Genomic DNA, 23,097 nt, shown 5'->3' with positions numbered 1-23,097 from the left:
TCCCTGGGTGAGATCTATACTCCCTATTAAGGAACGTAAAATCACACAATGAGATATTCCACCTAGAGTCTAAAGGTGAAAGAGACTATCTTCTAACATTGGCAGCATCGAGAAGGACACATCGCCTGGATCGCTCCCTGTTAGTCAAAGACTAAATATAATGCCTGCTGCTGATTGAACTTAGGGAGTGAGATTAATCCAAAAATTAAATCTAGTTTGGCTCGAACAGCACACTTCTAGCATTAAGATAAATTCTCACATTTTTTGCACTTAGAAACAAAACTCAAGGACTGATAAGAAAAAAGGCAATTTAAGTCGAACGGTAGCATGTAGCAATCTTCCTAGATTGGTAAAGAAATGGGCAGCTGGGTTCTTCTATTTTCATGCAAAGATTCACATGCATAGCCGTGGCCATTTTGTATGGCAATACTCACACATTTGGGACATTCTAGGACTAGAAGTTTTATGCTCCTCTCCATAAACTTTGTTTAGGGGACAGGCTGGTGACAGATTTCTGTAGTTTTCTTCTTTATGCTATAAAAATTATTCATTCTTTAAATCATCATGGCAAAATGCTCAGACCACATCTAAAAAAGGATATGGTTGTACATATAAAAGTAATTATGAAATAAGGACAAAAATATGTGCTAAAATGCATAAAGCTGGCAATTTCTAAAGTGTAAGAACAGGATTTTTCATGTTGCACTATGCCACTGTACCTCAACCTGCCAGAAACCCCAAAACAACATTACTTAAGTAATCTCAAATTTATTTTCCAGGTAATGATATCCCAAGGGTTTGGGCCTTGATTGTACAAGTGCCTTCAAGGTCACATCTTCTGTGTCAAGAAGAGTGACAAAATCAGAATTTTCCCCAGTGAAATTCACCTCTGCTTTCCTGTCTGTATTACAGATATTCTTTGGGGGATACTGGAGAATTTCCCCCCAGATACAAAAGCACAGGAAGGTCAGGGGGAGCGAGAATGTCACTGAAAGCATCACTCAACAGCCATATGACTTGTGTGCTCCTAGTGTTGACCCCACCCCCTGCTCAGTCCTTCCACTTTTGCTTGGTACAAGTGAAGCCAGAGATCCCTTATGAGACAAACCGTATCCAGAACTCTTCAATCCCCAGGATCATGGGTTGGTTTGGAGAGCTCTCCTCCCAGGTTTGGACCCCCACCCAAATTTCTATGAAAATCTGGCTGTTCCTAAGCCTTCATAGTCTGGGCCTGCCCTGCTATATTTTGAATCCTGAGGGGATACAGAACTTATCAAACCTCTTTATCAAACCTCAGTGCCAGGGAGGATGAGGATCCCAGGGGATCCCTGAGGATGGGATCATCAGGTCCCAGAGGAGGGTATAAGAACATGGGCACCTCCCAAAGGAGAACCCAGGCCAGATTAGTCCCAGTTTCCAGAACTCAGTGTATTGAATGTCACATCAGACAATTAGAGTTGCAAAAGATCATTGGTCGATGAGAAAAGACCAGGAGAAAGATACGTGTCCATGAGCAGATGTAAACCTAACCTAGCCCTCCTCCCTAGGTAAACATTCCCCTAAGTAATTCCCTTTTAGAGACTCCCATGGCTGAAAACTCCAAGGAACGCTTTGCCTCTGATCTGTGAAGGGAAGTTCATTCTGACTGAGCGGGTGGTAGGGAAGTGGACTGCTTAATCCATGGGAAGTTTTCCACCACACGGTCAATAGGTGAAGTGCACCACCACCCGTATTTTGACACTGGTATTGCAACTTCTGTCACTCGTTCCTTCCTTTCCCCAATCTCAGATTGTCACAGTTCTGATGAACCTGGAATAAGTGAGACATTTATCATCAAGTAACAGATCCAGTATCAAGCCATCGCTTCCAGACACCTGCCTGGCAGGGGGCAGATCTCCCAACGCGGTGGCCCCACCATTCCGCACAAGCGCCTCACCACGACCAGTGCCTCAGGCAGAGGTTGTCTTACATCTAAATCCAAGATAAAGCAATAACCACCCAGCTCGTGCTGAGATGTTCTTTAAAGTGGTACCTCCTAAATACATTTAAGTTAATGGTGTGGCATAGAAAGAACACTTATCATCAAGGGCCATCTCTGTCCCTCATTACAGTGTGAATTCAGACAAAGCACTTGTAAGCACTTCAGTTTCCCATCACGGAGGTACTTATTATTAATGCTTATCTTGTGGGATCAATGCAAGAACAAGTGAGACTCTTGCGTTCATACTAACATTTGATTACATTATAAATTGCCTTGGTGTCCGGCTGTTCTTACAAATGGTGCTCCAGTAGGTATTGGGTTCTGAGACTTCTAGAATACCTTCTTTTGCCTCAGCCCAATCCCAGGCCACATTACTAAAAGCCAACCTTATGTGGCAACTTAATTTTAGACCCTTCTCAAAGTTACATGCAACCTTATTAACGAATCAGATTAGAATAAATAGGGAAATACGTAACAGCTCCACAAAGTCATCAACTAGGAGTTGGATGAGCAGTAGACTAAAAACAAAGCAGTCTCTCAATATGAACAGGAAACAGTGTCCCCAGGAGAGCTGCTGGCCTAGAGGAGGACACATCGCCTGGATCATTCCCTGCTGTGATTGACAGGATATGTTGCCTTCTCAAACCTTCACAGAAAAGAAACAGGAGCCCTGATTTCCCCATAGAAAATGATGAAAATGAGAGGCGTCTGGGTGGCTCAGTCGGTTGAGCGTGTGACTTCGGCTCAGGCCATGGTCTCACGGTTCTTGGGTTCGAGCCCCGTGTCGGGCTCTGTGCTGACAGTTCAGAGCCTGGAGCCTGCTTTGGATTCTGTGTCTCCCTCTCTCTCTGCCCCTCCTCCGCTCACGCTCTGTCTCTCTCAAAAATAAACATTAAAAAAAAAAATCTTTTTTTTTTTCAAAGAAAGAAAATGATGAAAATGATAAGCCCATGACTTTGCAGGCAGCAACCTTCTGTGAAAAGGGACATCATGAGCATTTCTCATCTATCCTTGCTGGTCCAAATGCACAAACCTCAAGGACTTAGGACAGATTGTCACTGCATTTACTTTGCCGGCAACGAAGGGGGAGACCACCCAGCTCTCGGTTTTTCAAGAGTACTGTTTGCTTTGCTAATAGGAACAAGATTATTGTCCTTTACCATCAGCAACCAGCAACTAAATATTTAGATTCCAGGTCACAAGGACCCAACGTTACATTGGAAAGAGGTAGTAAACCTGTTAACAGCAGCAACTGGCTCTTCCCCAGGCCTGGCTCAGTGGGATGTTGACCAGTGAGATCACCTGAACCTCCCAGAAAGCACGGTACTCTCAAGTGTGAAGGCAACTACCCAACATAAACATCTTAATTGTTTTGTCCATAATGATCCACACAAACTTTGGAGGTTAAAATTAAAAAGAAAGCCTCTTCAAGTAACCTGCAGTGGCTTAAAAAGTCAGAATGTCCATCCATACGTGAGGCCGGCGAAAGTCTAGAAATGTGTCGTCCAATAAGGTGGCCACTAGCCATGTGTGGCTAGTTACCTTTAACTTTAAATTAATCAAAAGAAAAATTTTATATTCAGTTCCTTAGACGCACCAGCCAACATTTCACATGCTCAGTAGCCACACGTATCCCGTGGTTGCCGTATTGGACCACGCAGACATAGGACATTTCCACCATTGCGGAAAGTTCTATGTGACAGCGCTGCTCCAGATTGTGGTCAAGTTCAAAAAAACAAAACAAGACAAGAGCCCATGGGCCAGAAAGTATAATCCACAATACGATGCTTTACATACTGTGGCTCTTTGCAAATGTTAGCTCTCTGAGGACAGTGCAGCTGTCCAAGAAGGCTGGCTCAATTTGCATTTTGTGTTTTCTGTGACCTCGCTATATTTGCATGCCTCCTTTCATTACCTTCTTATTCAGCCTACCCTGCCTGTGAAACCTTCAGCTTCTCCTCTTTCAAACAGCTCTTGGGGAAGTTATTCTCCCATTAATCTGTCAGTGTCAACCCACCAACACCCTTACCGGTGTCATGAAAGCAGCCAGGGCTTAGCACATAGCATAAGCGTTCCATGACTCATCCTTCTCATTTTTCTAACTTCTGCTTGTCCGTTGTCAGATTCCTTGAGGGTCGGGCCTCCCTTCTTTCTGGCTCCAGGCCGGTGTGCGGCTGAGGCAGGTCACACACACACACACCGGTTCTAACTGCCAGAAGGCCCCACCCTGGGAGGCTATGAGTCACCGTTAGCACCTGGTGTGGTGTTTCTCCTAGCCACCCTCTCGACTGTAGCTCAGATTCCGCACCCTCAAGGTGCACCTGAGCAATAACGTGGCTCTGCACACGACATCTCAAGCTCCAAATGTACGTCATGGAGAGAGAATGTGCAGCTCACAGTTTGACAAGTGCAGATCTGTGAGAATTCTCATCTGAGTTTGTTTTCCATTTTAGCTGTTGATCTTTTCCCCATGGCGTGTCCCACAAGCACCTCAGACTCAAGATGCTGACTGCGTCATCTGGTTCCCTCAAAATGGTCCCTCTTCCTGAATTAATTTCTGCCCAAGCCAGAATTCCAGAAATTATCTTGGGTTCCTTCTGCTGCTATTTCTCACACTTCACAGTAATCACACACCAAAGCCAGATCATCTTGTCTCCTTTCTCGGGAATCTGTCCATCAACACTCCCCTCTGCCGGGCCATCTCTTTTCTTGTTTTTGCCTGGAAATTGTCAGAGTCATTTCCTTGGACATTTTGCCCTCACCTCACCCTTTCCAGCCAGTCTTCCAGACGGTACTAAGAGTGATCCGTCTGGATCGTGTCACTCCTCTATTGAAAATTCTGTAGTGGATCCCCACAGATCAAGTTCAAACACATTAGCAAGGTTCTCAAGGCCCTGGCCGGCCTGCCTCTCAACTCTGAGGGCACCTCTTCTGTGAAGTTTCTAGAGCTTCTCCTGGGGGTCAGGTGACTTTGCTGTTGTCTTTCCTCTGTATTCCCATAACACCCTCTGGACTCAAGTCCACCTTGGGGTTCCTCTTCCTATCTCCCTCCTCCCTTAGGCTGGAAGCCACTCGAGAGCAGGTGCCATTTGTTGTCATATTTCCAATGCCCACCATGTAACAGGAACTCAAGGAATGGCTGACGGCTGACAGTTACCGGAATGGTTTAGGAACATGCACGTGTTATAGGCATATAGCCGAAACAGCCAAAATAGGAATCCTCACCCTGCACGAGAGAAAATAGGAGATGTTGTTACTTGGAGTGGAGTGGTGAATGCTCCCTGACCTTGCTTGCAATTACTGAGAGGCAAGTAGTTTAGTAAGGTTGCCGGTGTGCAATGGCCAGTTTGGGCTTGAAGAGGAATCCATTCCAATCAACCACTTGGAAACCTCCACAGTGGTGATCACCAGAGAGTGACCAATGAAAGAGAGCACTCTTCCGTGCATACCCTTCCGCGAATGGACAGATGGCTTCTTCAAAGCTCTGGGTAAGTTCCTTTTGTCACAGATAGGCAAGAACACGAGGACGTAGAAGGGCTGGGTTCAAGGCTCTCCGTGGACAGAGGAAACTCAGAACAGCCCAAAGTTGGTCCAGGACTCTGCTGTACTTTATAACAGAAGTCATGTTGTTATAAAGATGGGAATTCATGTTCCACCAGATAAGTCACCAGACTAAATTGGATATTTCTTTTATAATTAGGTTATAGATTAATTGGAATACACTGGCGTGCATGCCCTTCTGTGGGCAAACCAGGGTGCTGAAGGTCTCCAACAGCATTAATGGAGCAAGCAAACAGTAACTGTATCGTGGCCAAGGCCAGGAATGCTTCCCTTCTCCTTCATTTCTGTGCTTTGTCTGAGTTCCACTAGGTAATTTAAAAATAGGCCATGGCAGTAAAATGGGACAACTGTCAGTTCAAATTGCAGCTGCTTCCAGAATGTTGTCCTGCCTTTTTTAACAGATAAGCAAGACAAGCCTAGAGTCAATCCTTCCACTAGGGCAATTCTGCCACGTGGCCGGGTGATACAAACACCAATTGTTATCCCAGTTCAGTGAAATTGGGGATGCCGAGAGTTGGTGGCCTCTGATCCAGAGGGCTCCTGGTGTTAATTGGACTCAGCAGCTCCGAAATTGCATGAGAGAAGATTATAACAAAGTAGATTTTTGCCCATTTTATGCAGTGCTATGTATTTTGGTTTACTACCTTTTATTAAAATTCCTTACTTAAAAAAAATGGCCCTAATTTTTAAAACCAAAAAAAAAAACACAAAAACCCAAACCTTGTTAAAAACCAATTAAAACTCAGCTATCAAACTTAAAAATGTTTTCACTTGCAAGATATTATTCAGGTGCATACCTGTGTGAAACATGAGTTAGAACATACAACATCTCATCCTGAAACCTTCTTTTGTTTTTGCTTTTATACCACTTTACTCATTAAGGAATTACAAACCACTTTGTGTCCAAGACGCGGTGTTAGATGCTGTGGGCACACGGTAATAACAAAGCCGTGCCCCCGCCCGTTCACAGTGTGGGCGAAATAAGACGTTACACTAATGCCTACAGTTCAAGACGGTATCTGATGAGGGTAATAAAAAGGCAAAAGGAAACCTGGAAAAGCTTCCTAGAGGAATGCAGATTTTCATCTGGATCTTAAGGCACAACAGGATTTGGGGAGCTGGGAGTGGGGGGTGGGGAGCTGAGGCAGGGCTCCCATCACAGGTGGAAGGAAGAGCCGAAATCAAAGAGAGATGGGCATGTTTGGGAAAGGGTGAGCCGCCCAGTCTTCCTGCAGCACAGGAAATGTACATCAGACCTCTCTTCAGAGCTCCCCTCCCTGGAGGACACCCGTCATACCCCCCTGCACCCTTTCCTTAGGATCAGGACACAGGAGGGTGCCCTTCTCACTCCAAATTCTGCTCCCAGACCACTGCTCCCCAGGCTTTGATGGAAACACGGGTGCCCTAAGGCTTGTGCTGTTTCGCTCCACCATTCTCCGCCCCCCCACCACCCCCCCCCCCCCCCGGCACACCATCCCTCTTGTCTCCTGGCCACTCTCTTACTCAGTGAAGACGCTGGCAGTGGCTTGGTCTCTGCTCACCCATCCCCTGATCTCCTGCCACAATCCTGGATGACTTTGGCACCCACCAGGCCACACCCTGGCTTCTCAGTTCCTGATGCGTCTTAAGTGCCCCCCTCCACTCCCCTCAGCCGCCGCCTCCCCCAGCCCACGGCACATCCCAGACTACGCCATCAACCAAAAGGTCTCCATGTCCAAAATCCATTGATGACAACAGTCTTCCAGCTCTCCTGCTCATCCACTTTTACTCTGACGTCTCTCCCACCTCTTGGGAACCTTTGGTCCATTGGCCCTTTCTCCTCTTGTGCCCACTGCCCCCCACCCCCTTATTGACTTTCCCTTCCTAAGCAGCCTAGATTCTGTGCTTAATCCTCTTAATAATTCCCCTGCCCTTTGTCTTTTTTTCTCGCCTCTCTGGCAGTCTCAGCCTTCCGTGGTCTCTGGGTCCATATCCAGGCCTCTGGTGACTGCTGCAGAAAAGTCACTCAGATTTGAGAAATGGTCTTACTGAAAGGTCACAGCCACCAATCTCCTGGAACCCCTCAGTGCTGCCCGGTTGCCCTGCTCAGCTCTCTCACTTGGATCCTCTTTCCCTTTGCCCAGTCTTCAATCCCTCCTCTCTTCCATTCCACACCTTAGTGGTCCTCAGAGTTTTCCCCAGCTCGTTGCTGCCCTGCCCACCCATCCCCTCTCTTGTGCACTACCCTCTCCTCAAGATCCCACCTCCTTGCTGCCCACAGACCCTTTTCCATCCAGTTCCCTCACCCTGCCTGCACCCCCAGCTGACCCAGAACCTTCTATCAGCATCTAATCGTGATCCACAGTCTCCCACCAAAAAAAAAAAAAAAAAAAAAAAAAAGTTCTCCCTTGATCCTGTCCCTCCATTTATTTCTTCTCCTTCACAGTCAGAATTCTCAAAAGAATTATTTACACTGACTGACTCCATTTCCCCACCTCCCACTCACTCCTCAACCCACTCCAATCTGGCTCTCATGCTCCCTCGTTCCACTGAAATGGCACTTTGTCAAACGACTTCCACATCTATGAATGGGGCAGGTCTTTGGGTCCTCTCCACATTTGCCCTCCCAGTGGCTTCCACTGGCCCCTTCACTCAGTCCCCCCCAAGCATGTGCCCCTGAGCTCCTGCAAAGCCATCTTCTCCTCTGGGTTTCCTCCCGTATCTCTGGAGGTGATTTCTCCTCCTGTTCCTCCACTGCTGCCCAGGCCCTGAGTCCCGGGATTCCTCGAGGCTCGGGCTCTCTTCCCACTCCATACCAAGGGGTTTATCTTAATTTTGTATCACAGACCTCATGGGCACTATGGTGAACTCTCTTAGATCCTCTTCTCAGAATATTTCAAACACATAAAATAATAATACAAAGGATTTCAAAGGAAGCCACTTTTATCGAAATAGTCATCAAAATATTTTTAGAAATCTGTGATTCAGTAATGTATGTGCTTCTTTATTAACACATTAAATAACAAGTGATGGGCGTAAAGGGTATTTTGAGACATCTGCAACAAATTTAATGAAATGTGAAAATATCTGTGATTTCTATTGGCGACAAAGTCACAGGAACTGCCAATACCACCGTGGTTCGTTGCCTGCGTTCAGAAATGAAAGCTACGCTTAGCTTTCAGCTGGGGGTTAGTGGAAATAAAGATATAGTTTTTTTCCCCATCCAAGTTCACGACCCGCCCCCCAAGAAGCCCTGCTCTATAAATTTTCCTTAGGTCACCTCATCAAGATGTTAACTGCCAAAGTCAAGATGTTAACTGCCAAAGACCTCCAGATCTGCATATCCAACCCAAAACTCACTTGTAATCTCCAGGTCTGAATATTCAACTGTTTACTCAATACGTCTACTTGGAAGTCTCAACAGGCCCAACACCATAGTCCCCAGCCTGGTCCTTCATGATTCCTTTTGTGTGGCATCATCCAAATCTGGCACTTTCTCTCCTCCTGACCCTCATATTCAATTCAATCACCAAGTCTATGCCGTTTACTTCCCCAATTGCTTTTTTTCTTTAATGTTTATTTTCTTTTGAGAGAGAATGAGCATGAGCAGGGGAGGGGCAGAGAGGGAGAGGATCGCAAGCAGGCTCCACGCTGTTGTCACAGAGCCCAATGTAGGGCTTGATCTCACCAACTGTGAGATCATGACCTGAGCCGAAATGGAGAGTTGGACACTCAACCGACTGAGCCACCCAGGCACCCCTTCCCCAAGAGCTTTTTAATCGGTCTGTGTGTACTTTTCTTCCATTGCCTACGTGGGTTACTGCCGACACCTCCTGGCCAGTCTTCACACTTCTCCTCCCCCTAAATTCCACTTTCTGTACCACATGGAGTGACAGTGACGAGTGGAACTCAGATCATGTCCCTGGCCCGCTGAAACCCCTTCCGTGGCCTTCTGTGACTTTCAGAATGGGAACCAGAATTCGTCATGGAGCCAACAAGGGCCTGAAGGATCTGGTCCTCCGTACTGCCCCAAGTCCGTCCACCCTGGCTTCGGGTCTTCCTACCTGCCAGGACACCTCTCTTACAACACGCACCCTGCCTTCCCACCATGCCTCAGATGTCAGCCCAGGTCACTTCCTCAGGGAGCTTTTTCCCAACTGTCCCCTCCCGCAACTAGATTCGGACCCTTCTGCCCTATCTTCTATGGTTTTCCATATGCTTCCTTTTTTTTTTTTAATTTAGGACTTGTAATTTTACATTAATAATTATTTGATTAAATGATCTACCTTCCTACCTAGACTGTAAGCTCTGTAAGAACCAAATCTTTGTTTTACTCGTCATTCGCATATCCCAACATATGTGGCTGTATTGTCTCTTCCGTGGAGGGTCTCTGTTAGTATAAATTTATGTTCATCCTAAATCACCAAGTATAAGATGAGGCATATCTTTTAAAATTTATCCTGCATTGACTTCTCTGTATTGATCATTGATCTCTCATTATTACCAGATGGTATCATGAAGGAAACATTTTAAATCTAATGAAACGTTTATTATGAGGTATAAAAAGAAACTGGCAGTGTTCCCACAAAGTACCTACTTTATCCTGGCAGCCTGGCAATATCTATCTATATTTCTGCTCCACTTCCCCCCAATATTTTACTCTGAGGACTTCAAAACATAGAGAAAACTTGACAGAATTGTATAGTGAATATCCATATACCTACCACCTAGATTCTACAATTGTTGACATTTTGCTATATTTACTTTATCACCTATCTATCTGTCCATCTATCCATCCACAGATCCACCTTGGGTTTTGGCGCATTTCATTTTAATTCTTTTTAATAACGTTTATTTTTGAGAGACGGAGAGAGAGCACGAGCAGGGGAGAGGCAGAGAGAGCGGGAGACACAGAATCTGAAGCAGGCTCCAGGCTCCAAGCTGTCAGCACAGAACCCAACATGGGGCTGGAACTCAAACCGTGAGATCATGACCTGAGCCAAAGTCGGATGCTTAACCGACTGAGCCACCCAGGCGCCCATGTTTTGAGGCATTTCAAAGCAAGTTGCAGACTTGCAACCTGATCAGTACTCTGCCCCCCAAAATACTTCAGCATGTACGTCATTAACTAGCATTGAATACCTGTTTATGGCTTTTGTGGTTTTGATGGTTCATTTTTTTTTTCCAGTTTTTGCTTAGGCGGTAGAAATTACCTGAAGTAAATTGTATAGAATAGATTTTAAGAGTAATATTTAATGAGTTTTGACAAATGCATGTGCCCTGTAACCCACACCCCCATCAAGTTTTCATCACCCCATGAAGATTCTTTATGCCCGTTTCTAGCCAGTTCCCGTCCCTGTCCCTCTCAGAGACGGCTGCTATTCTAAGTATTTTCTCCATAAATTAGTTTCTGCCTTTTCTTGTTCCATTTCTTAAAAACGGTTTTGAGTTCTTTTAAGTAATCTCAGAACCTTTTTAGAAATAGGTGGAATATACATTCTAAATAGCTGAGATAAATGAGCCTGTGTAATAATTAAAATTACATATGAGTTACAATTCAAAATTATAATCTCCCAAAATGACTTTTCAAAAAAAGATAATAGTTGGAAAAGTTATGTGGAAGTTGGCATTCTCACATACATCTACAAATGTAAGTTGATACCAATATTTCTGGAGGACAATTTGGGAACAAAAAATTTTAAATCTTTGTGATGCTTTTAATCTACTAATATAAATTCCCACTTTGGGAAACTTGAGATAATTAAAGATGTGCATAAATCTAGAAGAATATTCATCATAGCACTATTTATTATAGCAAAAAGCTGGAAGCAAAGTACATGATCAACAAAAAGAATTATGATCGATCCATTCAGTGAGGAGTGTATTCTGAAGACAAAGAGAACTGGGGCATCTGGCTGGCTCAGCCAGCAGAGCATGTGACTCTTGATCTCGAGGTTGTGAGTTTGAGCCCCACATTGGGTAGAGAGATTACTTAAATAAATAAAAACTTAAAAAAAGAAATTGTAAACAAAGATTAAAAAACAAACAAAGAGAACTACCAAGAAAGAATGAACTTTACTTAGTGGGTTTATTCTTACAGTAATATTTGTATTGTAATTCTGACATTATTTCACATTTATTACAGAGCAAAACATGAATAAAAATATTAATATAATTAAGGAATAAAGATGCTAAATGTAAAATATGAATATAAAACTTTTCAAAGGAATGGAAAGCTCCATATAGTGTTAAATTTTAATTAGAAAGATTGCTGTGAACTCATGATTTTTTTAAATACATATTTTTTTAAGTGTATTTATTTTTGAGAGAGACAGAGACAGAGCATGAGCAGAAGAGGGGCAGAGAGGGAGGGAGACACAGAATCTGAAGCAGGCTCCAAGCTCTGAGCTGTCAGCACAGAGCCCAATGCGGGGCTCAAACCCACGAACCATGAGATCATCACCTGAGCCGAAGTCAGACACTCAACCGACTGAACCACCCAGGTGCCCCTAAATACATATTTCTAATGAATTCTATTGAAAGGACTTAGAAACAGTGTCATTCCAGTAGCAATGAACACACCCAGCATGGATATATTAAGTCCTAACTACCATTTTAACTAAAAGGAACCAGAGCTACTTGGATTCCAGGTCTGAGGCAGGTAAAATACAAGGGGGAAACTATGATATTTTTATTGTACCAGAAAGTAAAGAAGTGCTCAAAAACTCATGTCAAAAGTCAACTTCAGTGGACTCCCACTCACCAATTTTGGTACAATTTGAGCATGAAAGAATGTGATGAGATAATTGAAGAAAATATATCCTTGAGACTGCAGTGATAATAAATAAATTAAATATGTACATAAATAAAAGAGAAGGTGGGGGGAATGTTCTTCTCTAGGGAAGAATGCCAGTTATTAATTGTAGAAGAAATGACAGAATTTGAAAAGACAATTGTTTTGCTACTACCCCCAAATGATTATCAATTCAGGAAAAGTACATCAAGAGATACTAAAATCATTGGGTAAAGTGTTGTTTATGAATAGGCTATTCAGTGTCAAAGAATCATTCGTAGATTACCTACTAATTACAATGGGGGGAAATGTAGTTTACATTGAAGACATCTGGCAGTCACCACCTTAGCTAGAGATCAAACAGCATTATCAATAGCATTGTTAGGTGCTGATGTGTGATGTTATACAGAAGGACACCACACCACCTATGGAATATGCATACCCAAAATGGTTAACCTGAATTTTATCATGAGAAAACAATCAAATTCAGAACGTAAGACCTTCTATGGGGCTGGGACTCTCCAAAACAGTAAAAAACATGAAGAAGCCAAAAAGGCAGAAAACCAAAGAGTAAAGGGACATAAAAACTGCATGCAATCTAAGTACTTTGACTGGATCATAGATCAAAACAAACAGCTAGAGAGACATTTTGGGGACAATTTGAATATGCTATATGTATTAGACAATGTCATGGAACTATTACATTTTTTTAGGTAAGATGGCTGGTACTGTGGCTTTGCAGGAGAATGTCTATTTTGGTAAGAGATGGATGTTTAAGTATTTAGGGGTGAACTATCATGAAGTCTAGTGACTTTGAAATTCTTTAGAAAAAGAATATATATAGAGAGAGAGTGTGCGCATACTTGTGTGAGAGCGGGCGCAAGACAGCGTAGCGTGCAAATAGAGTAATGGCTGTTTTTTGTACCGTTCTTTCAACTGTTCTATAGATTTGACATTTTCAGAATAAGATTGAAACATTATTAAAAGGTATCTGTTGATGCAACATATTGTTAAGTGAAACAGTATGTATGGCACAATTCTATTTTTTTTTTTTTTTTAACGTTTTATTTATTTTTGAGACAGGGAGAGATAGAGCATGAACAGGGGAGGGTCAGAGAGAGGGAGACACAGAATCTGAAACAGGCTCCAGGCTCTAAGCTGTCAGCACAGAGCCCGACGCGGGGCTTGAACCCACGAACTGTGAGATCATGACCTGAGCCGAAGTCGGCCGCTTAACCGACTGAGCCACCCAGGTGCCCCTCTATTTTTTTAATCACACTTGTATAGGCATAAACGTGTGTTAGCGTAATGTCAGCTGCTGTAACAAAGGGACCAAAAAATATGATGAGTGAATCAAGGCAGTTTAGTTCTTGCACCTGTGACAGTTCAGGCTGGACGAACCAGATGGGCAGACAGCTCTCCTCCACCAAGACTTTCAGAGACTCGGGCTGATAACAGTTCGGTTGTCTTCAATGCAGGACTTTCAAAGTTGTTGCCTTTCTAGCTGAAGTGCCGGGCCAGACACTGAGGCAGAAGTGAGGGCAGACACTTTCACTCCCAGTCGGTGGGTGAGACTTTCCTCCGAGGCCACACCACGTGGCAGGGGAGATGGAAACGTTCTGTTCAAGGAGGGTGGCCATATCCCAGCTTCACCCTATTGCTTGAGAAGGGATTTCAGTGGAAATCCATCGCAGTCATTAAAAGGGAGTCTTAAAGAATATAGACCAAGCTGCTTGCAGTTTTTAGTTCTAGGTTAATGGGGCTTTGAATGTTTTAAATTTTCTTTCTTAGGCTTCTCTTTATATGTCCATTATGAGCATGCATTCCTTTTGTAATGAAGAGTTACACTTCACCAAAAAAAGCCATTGAAACTATGAAAAGATCATTTCACTGGCAAATTTTCAGGATGCTTTCTTTTCCCGCTCTGAGAGAAACATACATGCTCATCTTAGGAACCATGTTAAGCATTTTTCTACTCAGAAAACTTCAGTTGGACCCCATTTTCTATCACACTGACTCTCAGTTCTTTGCTTGCATCTCAGGGCCCCCACCCCCAATCTGACACCACCCTGCCATCCAGCTTTCTCTCTCCCCCTCCTCCCCCACTCTCTCTGGCCCCTTGCCCTGTCGTCTGAGAATCATGCCCTACTCATTACTCCATCCATACCTTGGCTCCTGTGCTGCCTCCAGCCTAAGGCAGTCGCCACTCATACTTCAGGTTCCAGAAACCTCAGGAACCCTGCCTTGACTTCGCATCTTTTTCTGTGCGTTCCTTTGGAATTCAGAATTGGTGCCACCCGATTTATCGCTTAATTAAATGTTGTTTTGCATTTCATGAGATTATAATCTCATCTCTCCCACCGCAAGCTTCTTGTCTTTAAATGCCTTCCTGGTGCTTTGAGTAGGGTTGAAGGCATAGTCGTTGCAAATGATGCTTCTCAATTAATTCCCACGTTGTATGACATATTATTTCGAGTAGGAGGTACTTTTGTAGATGATCTCCATTTGATGGCCAAATCTTTCATGTTCCTCAGAGGCTCCTCTCAGCTAAAAGGGGCACAGGAATTCAAATAAAGAATGGAGGAGAAATTTATTGTAGCCAAACTCTACTTGAGAAATATCCAACGGAGGGCAGTCTCGATGTGCTACTAACCACTACGCTTTAGTGTTCAAATTTTAAAAATCCAGCATTTTCTGGCCACACACCACTTCCTCACCTGCTGCCCACCACACAGAACTCCATCCCAGAGCACATCATACGCACTCACTCACTCGCACAGGTCCCCAAAAGCATGAAAATGTGTCACCACCCACAAGAGTGATTTCTACAACTCACAAGGGATTAATTTGCATTACAAGAAATAGCTAGCAAGTGTCAGAAAACCTGTCATGTCTGCCATTTGAGTAGCTTGCAGCTCTGAGCTTCACCCAGAGGCTATTCCACAGTCAGACGGAGAGTCATCACGAAGCAAATCCTATGGTCTCACGTGCCCCTCCTTCAGGGAGCCGACGCCGTGGTCATCAGATGTTGGGAAGACTTTGACCAAGGCCACTAGTGACAGATCAGTGTCTCAGGCTGAGTCATTCCAACTTGCTAGCATGAAAATCACAGAGACCGCGGCAGGTGGGGGGCGGGGCGGTCTTTACCGAAGTCCATGGTAGACACAGGTGCACGTGATATTTACACACGTGGCAGCCCACCTGACTCCAAAAAGCATCTTGCGGCGAAATGGAGCTCAACACTGTCCTGAACATGCGAAGGACTTTGCTGCTTTTAGAGTTTGTTCTAGATTAGAGACAGGTTAGCCTGCTTTGTGACAAGCCAGCCCTCTGTGTAGAACATGCTTTTATGCTTCTTGAATGCACAAAGGAGTCCACCCTGTCCAGAATGCTACGTATACAAGCTACCTTCGATTCTCTAAGGCTGTTTCTGTGTCTGAGGCACAATTTGAATGTAGACTTTGGAAACTTGAAGGTACGCGTTCGCACCCACAGTCCTTCAGTCACCCTTCCCGTGTTGTTACTGTTTGGACGTCAAGTGTCACCGCGTTGGTCACTGTCTTTCATGTTCTCATGAAAACATACTTATTTCAAGTGTCATAAACACACGGTCCTTCTCTGGCAATAGCCCGACACTACTCTTTTCCTCTTGTTCGCAGCAGGTTGTACCCTGATCCACACCATATCGGGAGATCTGCTCAGCCCAGCTTTCCATCACATGACATGTGGCAAAAATGGGGCTAGTCTACGTCAATCAGAATGCAGTAGCACACCCTGAAGGAGGGAGGGCGGGAGAGAGGGGCCATCCCATTTGAGGACCAGCTTCCTGGGTCTTGGAAATGAGCCATCAGGCAAGAGCTGGAAAATAACCTGGTCTCGTCCATCCCTGACTACTTAGGTCTCATTCTCTTCTAATTGTCTCTGTTCACTGTCACCTTGCCATTCCAGATCCCACATTGTGAGGTCCCGGGTGAAATAATCTCATCATTCTCAAGTCCCTGAGGCAATGTGTTCCACTTCCCAACCCCTGGGTCTCCGTCTTCCAGGAGGCCTAACTAGAACCATTATAGCATCAATAAGTTGTTCCCTATGGAAGTCCCTAATGGGACTCCCAGACAGGAGTCTTTCTCTGAACTTTGGAGAGAGCCTTGCCCTGGGCAAGGTGGTCTCTCTATTCTGCCAGAAGAGCAAGTGGGGGACCGGGGGAGAATGATAAATACAAAAGCAATAACACTCTAGAAAAATGTTCATTTTGACAATAGCTTATTTCTATTCACATGGCTTTAGTAGGACTTTCTTACCAAATTACGAATAGGGAACTGAGAATCCTCACATGTATCCTGTAGCTTGATTTTTAAAAGTTTCTTTCTAGTTCGGTTTTTTTTTTTTTTTTTTTTTTTTTTAATGCTTTAGACTTTGATTTTGAAAGACAAAGCTGGTTTTCTTCCCCCAAAGGAATAGCAAAATGTGCTGTTGCCTCCACCTCCATGTGACATTTCAACTTAGGAACATATGGGGGAAGAAATGAACATTGTAATTACTGTTCAAAATTACAAGGGGGAAAAGACAGTTTTAAGATCAACTTTAAATCAACATAACTTAATGATTATTGTTTGATAATCTCTGACTGTTGTTAAATATTTTCCATTAGAGCTTTACTGTCTGAAAAAGAAATCGTGCCATATTTTCTTAAGACCAGACGAATTTCAGCTGGGTACTTAGAAGACAATCATAAATTCAATAGCTTGTGAAAGAAACCAAGGGTCCAGGTACACCTGGGTGGCTCAGTCGGTTAGGTGTCCGACTTCAGTTCAGGTCATGATATCACAGCTCGTGGGTTTGGGATCTGAGTTGGGCTCTGTGCTGACAGCTCAGAGCCTGGAGCCAGCTTCAGATTCTGTCTCCCTATCTCTCTGCCCCTCCCCAACTTGTGCTCTGTCTCTCTCTCTCTCTCTCTCTCAAAAATAATAAATCAATCAATAAATAAATCAAGAGTCTGATGTAAGATCTGATCTACCTCTCTGCTCACATTTCTTCAGATGAAGTGAAAATTCAATAGTATTTCTCACTGGGGATTTGGGTTTTGCTTTCAACCACAGGTAGTTAATATTCGGTTGTTAACGAGTTAATTTTTTAAATGGATAATTACAAAAGCCAACACTCACATGGCATTTACTGCATGCCTGGTATTGTTCTAAGTGCTACGAGCACGTCCTAACTCATTTAATCCTCGCAGAACCACCACAAGGTAGACACTATGGTTCATGGATGGAAAACTCTGAGATGCAGAGAGATGAACCAAAATTAACACTATGTCACACAATAACCCTGTGAAACCCAGAATCCCCTCCCAGGAAGTCTTAAATACTACACTTTGGTGCCAGAATGAGTTACTACACTTGTCACACCAAGGATCATCCTCCCTGATTAATATTATGTGTTTTCATAAGAGAGGAGAGAGAACGGCAGAGAACACAAGAAGACGTGAATAAAGGCACAAAAAAAGTTGAAATGATTTGCTTACGATTAGTGAAGCAAGCACATTCATCATAAGTATTATTATTTCTGCCATTGCGACTTGAGTTTCCCACTGACAAAACACCCCCTTCCAGCGTCAATTTCTAGACTCTTAAGAATGATTAGCAACTGGAGGTAAGTAAGGCTGATGGAACTAGGAACTGGAAAAGGATGTATTCAGAGCACAGGAACACTATTCCCTATGTAATAGGCACTGTCTCGTGGACCAAACTTTCGTTCACCTTTGGTGCTATTAAAGGCTTGAAGTATAATGAGTGGGTGAAGGAAGGATAAAATATGGCTTAACGCCCACCCAATCAAAAGTCTTGTAACCAACTCCTCCCAATTCACCACTGCCCGGGACAAGCAAAGAATCCAGCCCTGGCTGAGGGTGACAGACCCACCAGTAACGGTGGACGCTCTTACTGCTCCTGATACTGTAACCATGGATATTGGTAGTCGTAGCCCAGAGCATCTTTCCTGCCTTTGCATTGGCTAGAAATAAAGGGCTGAAGAATAGACCCTTTCTATTGTCCACCCACTCACAGGAGGTATTTGTTGGGCAGTTTGTGGAAAAAATTCCATCCCATGTTCACTGACGCTCTCCTTGCCTAGGACAGTCTTGGGCATCATAATTAAAATTTGCCCACATTTCCTACTCTGAAAACAGAGAACCTGTCTCATGTTCAGAAAGGACGTAATGCTTCATAGGGTGCCTGGGTAGCTCAGTCAGTTAAGTGTCTGACTCTTGATTTTGGCTCACGTCATGATCTCACGGTTCATGAGTTCAAGCTCCATGTTGAGCTCTGCATTGACAGTGCAGAGCCTGCTTGGGATTTTCTCTTCCCTCTCTCCCTGCCACCTCCCTGCTCACACTCTTCCTCTCAAAAATAAATAAATAAACTTTTAAAAAAATGACCTAATGCTTCACCTTTGACATTTCAGGATCATTTTCAAGGATTTCTATTAAATTCCAGAATCGAAAAGGAAAATGGAGAACAACCAGTTCATTAAGTCCTTTCTTTTTCCTGTCTCTTTATCTGATTTGTTTTCTGAAAACACAAGGAGAAACAATAATGATTTGTCTGAAGGCTGTCTCCAGACTCTAAATTACAAAACAACAATTTATAATCTTAGAGGATAATGATCTGTCCACCTGTAGATTTATACAGACATCTTTGAAGAAGACTGACAAGCAGGGGAATTTTTTTTAGAATTTAGTTTGTCTTCTGTTGCACCCAATAATTCAAAGCTCCTCAACACACTATTTTCCTGAGTCAGGAGCCCTTGAAATGAAAATGCCACAATTGTCAGCGGGAACGATGAGCAAGATCAATACAAATCGCCACGTTTGGGGAAGAGGGGGGCATTAATGTAGCACTCTGTCTGCAGAAGACCGTGCATCCTGAGAGGACTTTCCCAAGACTGGACTAATGTGCCTGTAGAAGAACTGAGTGACCCTCCCCCTGGGGAGGGAGGGGCGGAGACCTTGGGGTTTAGTTTGTTGCAGAGTGTATCACAAGTCATAACACCAGGACCTAAAACCATAAGGTAGGACTTAACTCACCCACTGTGACCAGATTTCCCATAGCCAGTTACGTTGCTTTCATTATTCTTTTGGTGAGCGTAGTGGCGGCAAAGTAGAAAACTATCGAATGCCTGGATAATTTTTGTTGTGTTGGCAAGGCTGCGCTGAGACACTCTGACACTGCAGGAATCATGATTTGGCTGTGCATAGGTTTATACTGACTTCTTTATAGAAGACGGACAACTAGGAGACTCTTAAAAAGATTAGTCTGTCTCACGTTGCACCCAGTAATTCAGAACAGTAAACGGAGGTCTAATTTTTTCAGTCCCAACACACTATCTAAATTTCCTTTTCATTGTCAAGTATATGATTACCATTAGGAACATCTTTCCTCACCCACCCCCAAAGCAGTTCAGATAACAAAAGCAAGAAGTTTAAGGGCATTGCTTGTTTCTTTTGCTTTCATACATAGTTTTCATAACATGAGCTGTTTGTTGGTCATCAAATTACTTAAGGGTCAGAAATGTATTCTTTTCATAACGTTCTATAAGATAGACTCGTAGAAGTGTCTCCTTTTTATGGTGTTCTGCAAAATAGTCTCATTAACTTTGCTATTATTTCTAATTGATTCTTCTAAATTGATACAGTCCATCAAAACCTCACTGGTAAAAGGGCATATTAAGCATGGCGGGATATTCCAGTGTTAGTGTTGGAGGGATCCCTGCAGTCAGCTAGTCTCTTTTTCCCTCTGCCCAGCAGAGATGACCTATTTGGCCATTAATACTCAGACACCTTTCATTTCTGGTAGAGTTCTGGCGAGGAGGATTCTGTAGCCGAACCAAGACTTTCCACCAAGAGTTCTTCGGTCAAGGGTGATTCCAGACTCCCGGCAATTGACCAAACATCAGTCAAACAGAAACATAAAAGTACCATGACCCCACGGAAACCGGAGAAGGGGGGCCCCAGCAAACCCTCTTCAGGTGAGTGACTGATGTGTGGAAATTCACAAACTCTAAAATCCCAGCACTACAGGTAATGCCAACACTCAGACTGGTGGTACCGGTTACACCGAGGGCCCTCTGAGTGGCGAATTCAGGTTTTGGAGGGTCCGGTGATCTTATACAAGTGGTAAAATTCCTTCTAGAGTAGAAGAGCAAATCAAGAAGGTGTGACTTATGCAGAACAACTGTTCCCACTGCCCAAATTTGCTGCCCAGTCATTGGCTTTGTGTGACACTTCCCTACAATTGGCGCCTTTTCATCTTCCTTACCCTTCTGGGGTGGGGATGGGGGAAGGCATTTGGCCCCAGGTATCAAATTTTATGACTCAAGCGAGAGCATGAAGAGAAGCTTTCAAAAGCATCTGAATGGCATAATTTATAGCCAAGAAAGAGAGTAATAAAGTCCTCCAATACTGGGGTTGTCCTCTCTGGGAGAAAGGGGGCTTGATACATCCTCCCTTTTGTGCAATTTGGTAAATAATTCACTCTTTAGCTGCCTTTGAAGCAGAGATCAGTCCTCCGCTTGAGGCAGGAATGATTTAATAGTATCCAGAAAGAGGATAAATTCAAGTGAAAGCGTAGAGTCCCTCGGGCTCATCCCCATCAAAGCCAACATATGGAGGACAAACTTGATTCCTCCAGGAACTGACTTCGAAGTTGGGGTAACTAGGCAGAAAGGTCTGCCTTCTGCTTGCAGTAGAATGGAAAGGATCCAAATTAACTGCCGAAGAATTTGTAAATAGCGTGCAATTCATTTAAATACAAATCACAACTACTTTCTAATCCTAAATAGCTCTTGTCATGCAACCACCCGTCCAGTTAAGTCTTAATGCATTTTTAGAAAATGGCAGCTTTCCCTCAGATTAACCACCCACATTTTGTTGCTTTAATGAGGTAAAAAAAAAAAAAAAAATCTGAAATGATGTCCTTCCAAGCAAAGCCCCAACACTTTTTCCTTATTTAATTAGGGGAAAGTATCATTAATAGTTAACAATTTCTCATTTTTAAGACATTTAGTAGGAAGTGTGTTTAAAATTTTTTTTAATATTTATATTTGAGTGACAAAGAGGGCACACGGAAAAGGGGCAGAGAGAGAGGGAGACACAGAATCCGAAGAAGGCTCCAGGCTCTGAGCTATCAGCACAGAGCCCTACGACGGGGCTCAAACTCACAAACCATGAGATCATGACCCAGGCCACAGTCAGACGTTTAACCCACTGAGCCACCCAGGCGCCCCAGTAGGAAACATGTTTTAAATTCAGCTGTTTAAGAATGGAATAGGGCAGATAAGATGATTCCCCAATTACTTCAAAATATATGTGGTAATTTATTGAATTGGGGAGGTTTTTAATAAAAAAAAAAATTGAAGTTTAAATAATGCAATTCCATTCACTAGATATGATTTCTAACCTTCTTGCTAAAACTGGGTAGCTATTTGCTTGGGCTACTTTGTCATCTGTCAAGTAAAATCATTAAAATGTACGGTTTAGGCCACTAGATGATCTTAGTTTGTGTGATTAATACAGATGCTTTTCTGACCGAGCAAACTCCAGATGGACCTTACAACATTGACAAAAGGAAGAATTAATTCACTTTACATTTTATAAAACATCACGTCTGAAGAATTACTAGCCTGGAAACACCAAGGTTTAGGCAAGAGAGCCAAGTTGGCAGAAGGCTACCTATTTCATCAAATGAGGGATGTTACTTGGAGTAAAAGCTTTTAAAAAGTACCAGCTTTATCGTCCTATTATGACCCCAGACCATGTCCAGGACCCGTGCAGGAAGGGGCTAGACTGGGGCCTGGCTGTCCAGTGAGCACAGCGGTCCTGGTGATCAATGCCGGTTGCTACAGAAGCCTGATCAGTTGTACAGCAAACCGGATTCACGAAGTTGGCTAAAAGCAAAGCGTTGGCGTGTTAAGATCCACTCGTTTTACATGTGTAGATGCACCCTCAGAGTTCCTTAATTAGCACAGTGAAATGAGAGCCCAGAGACATGGTGAGAATTTAAGCTGAGTCTTTTCAGGAAAAGTCTAGTTGAGTGACGCTAGCAACTCAGAAAATTCAAAGGACTCTCCTGTGGTTCTAGAAAAAGAGGATTGGGGGTCTGAATTATCTAGACACATTGATCCAGCTCACCAGGTTCCTGTTTTTCTTTACCTCTGTAGAGGAATATTTTCCTAAAGCATTTTGGGGGTGAGCCAAAGTTGACAGTGAGTCACCAAAACTCCTCCCATTTCAGAACTGAGATTCTGTGTCAAACTGAAGCATCCAAGCCAGTGAAATCCCTTTGCAACACCTGTGTAATAGACTAACCTTCCATACCGAGTTCTACTAGGCTTTTCCTGAATAAAATAATATAGCTGGGAAATGTGGATTGCCTTACACGCGAATCTATGTAATGATAATCCATTGAAATCAAGTTTTTCCTTATATCCATGTGACCTACCATCTAGAACCCCCAAGAAGGCTATTTACAATAGAGGAACCCATGGTGCCCTCTACCAATAGGTTTATAACTGAGAAGGTGTCAGATTTTCATTGTTCTTCACACTCTTTTAGAAGGAGTTCACGCATTTTAAATTAAGTAAGTTCACATATTCCCATCAAACTGCTGCTAAATGAGTTGGCTTGTAATTCTCCGTGTTACCCGTTCCCCCCACCCCCCCCCCCCCCGCCTCCGTGTAGTGTCGGGGAAGTGCCTTAGAGTCAAAATGCTTGGATTAGCATCTGGGT

The 23,097-nt window shown here is 43.6% G+C and overlaps 1 protein-coding gene across 9 annotated transcripts in view; it reads left to right on the top strand.

Moving 5' to 3' along the window:
• The window catches only part of MARCHF10 (membrane associated ring-CH-type finger 10), an 83,513-nt gene that overhangs the window by 19,245 nt on the left and 41,171 nt on the right, over positions 1-23,097 (top strand). For all 9 annotated transcript variants that reach the window (XM_060645776.3, XM_081791086.1, XM_081791088.1 and 6 more), the window contains one exon: positions 20,168-20,339. In XM_060645776.3, coding sequence (XP_060501759.1) covers positions 20,168-20,339 — 172 coding nt within the window. The remainder of the gene's footprint in view (positions 1-20,167; positions 20,340-23,097) is intronic.

The sequence above is a fragment of the Panthera onca genome, chromosome E1 (assembly GCF_046562875.1).
Source record: "Panthera onca isolate mPanOnc1 chromosome E1, mPanOnc1 haplotype 2, whole genome shotgun sequence".
NCBI lineage: Eukaryota > Metazoa > Chordata > Mammalia > Carnivora > Felidae > Panthera > Panthera onca.
Note: the sequence above shows the minus strand (reverse complement) of the source record. Positions and strands in the feature narration are given on the sequence as shown.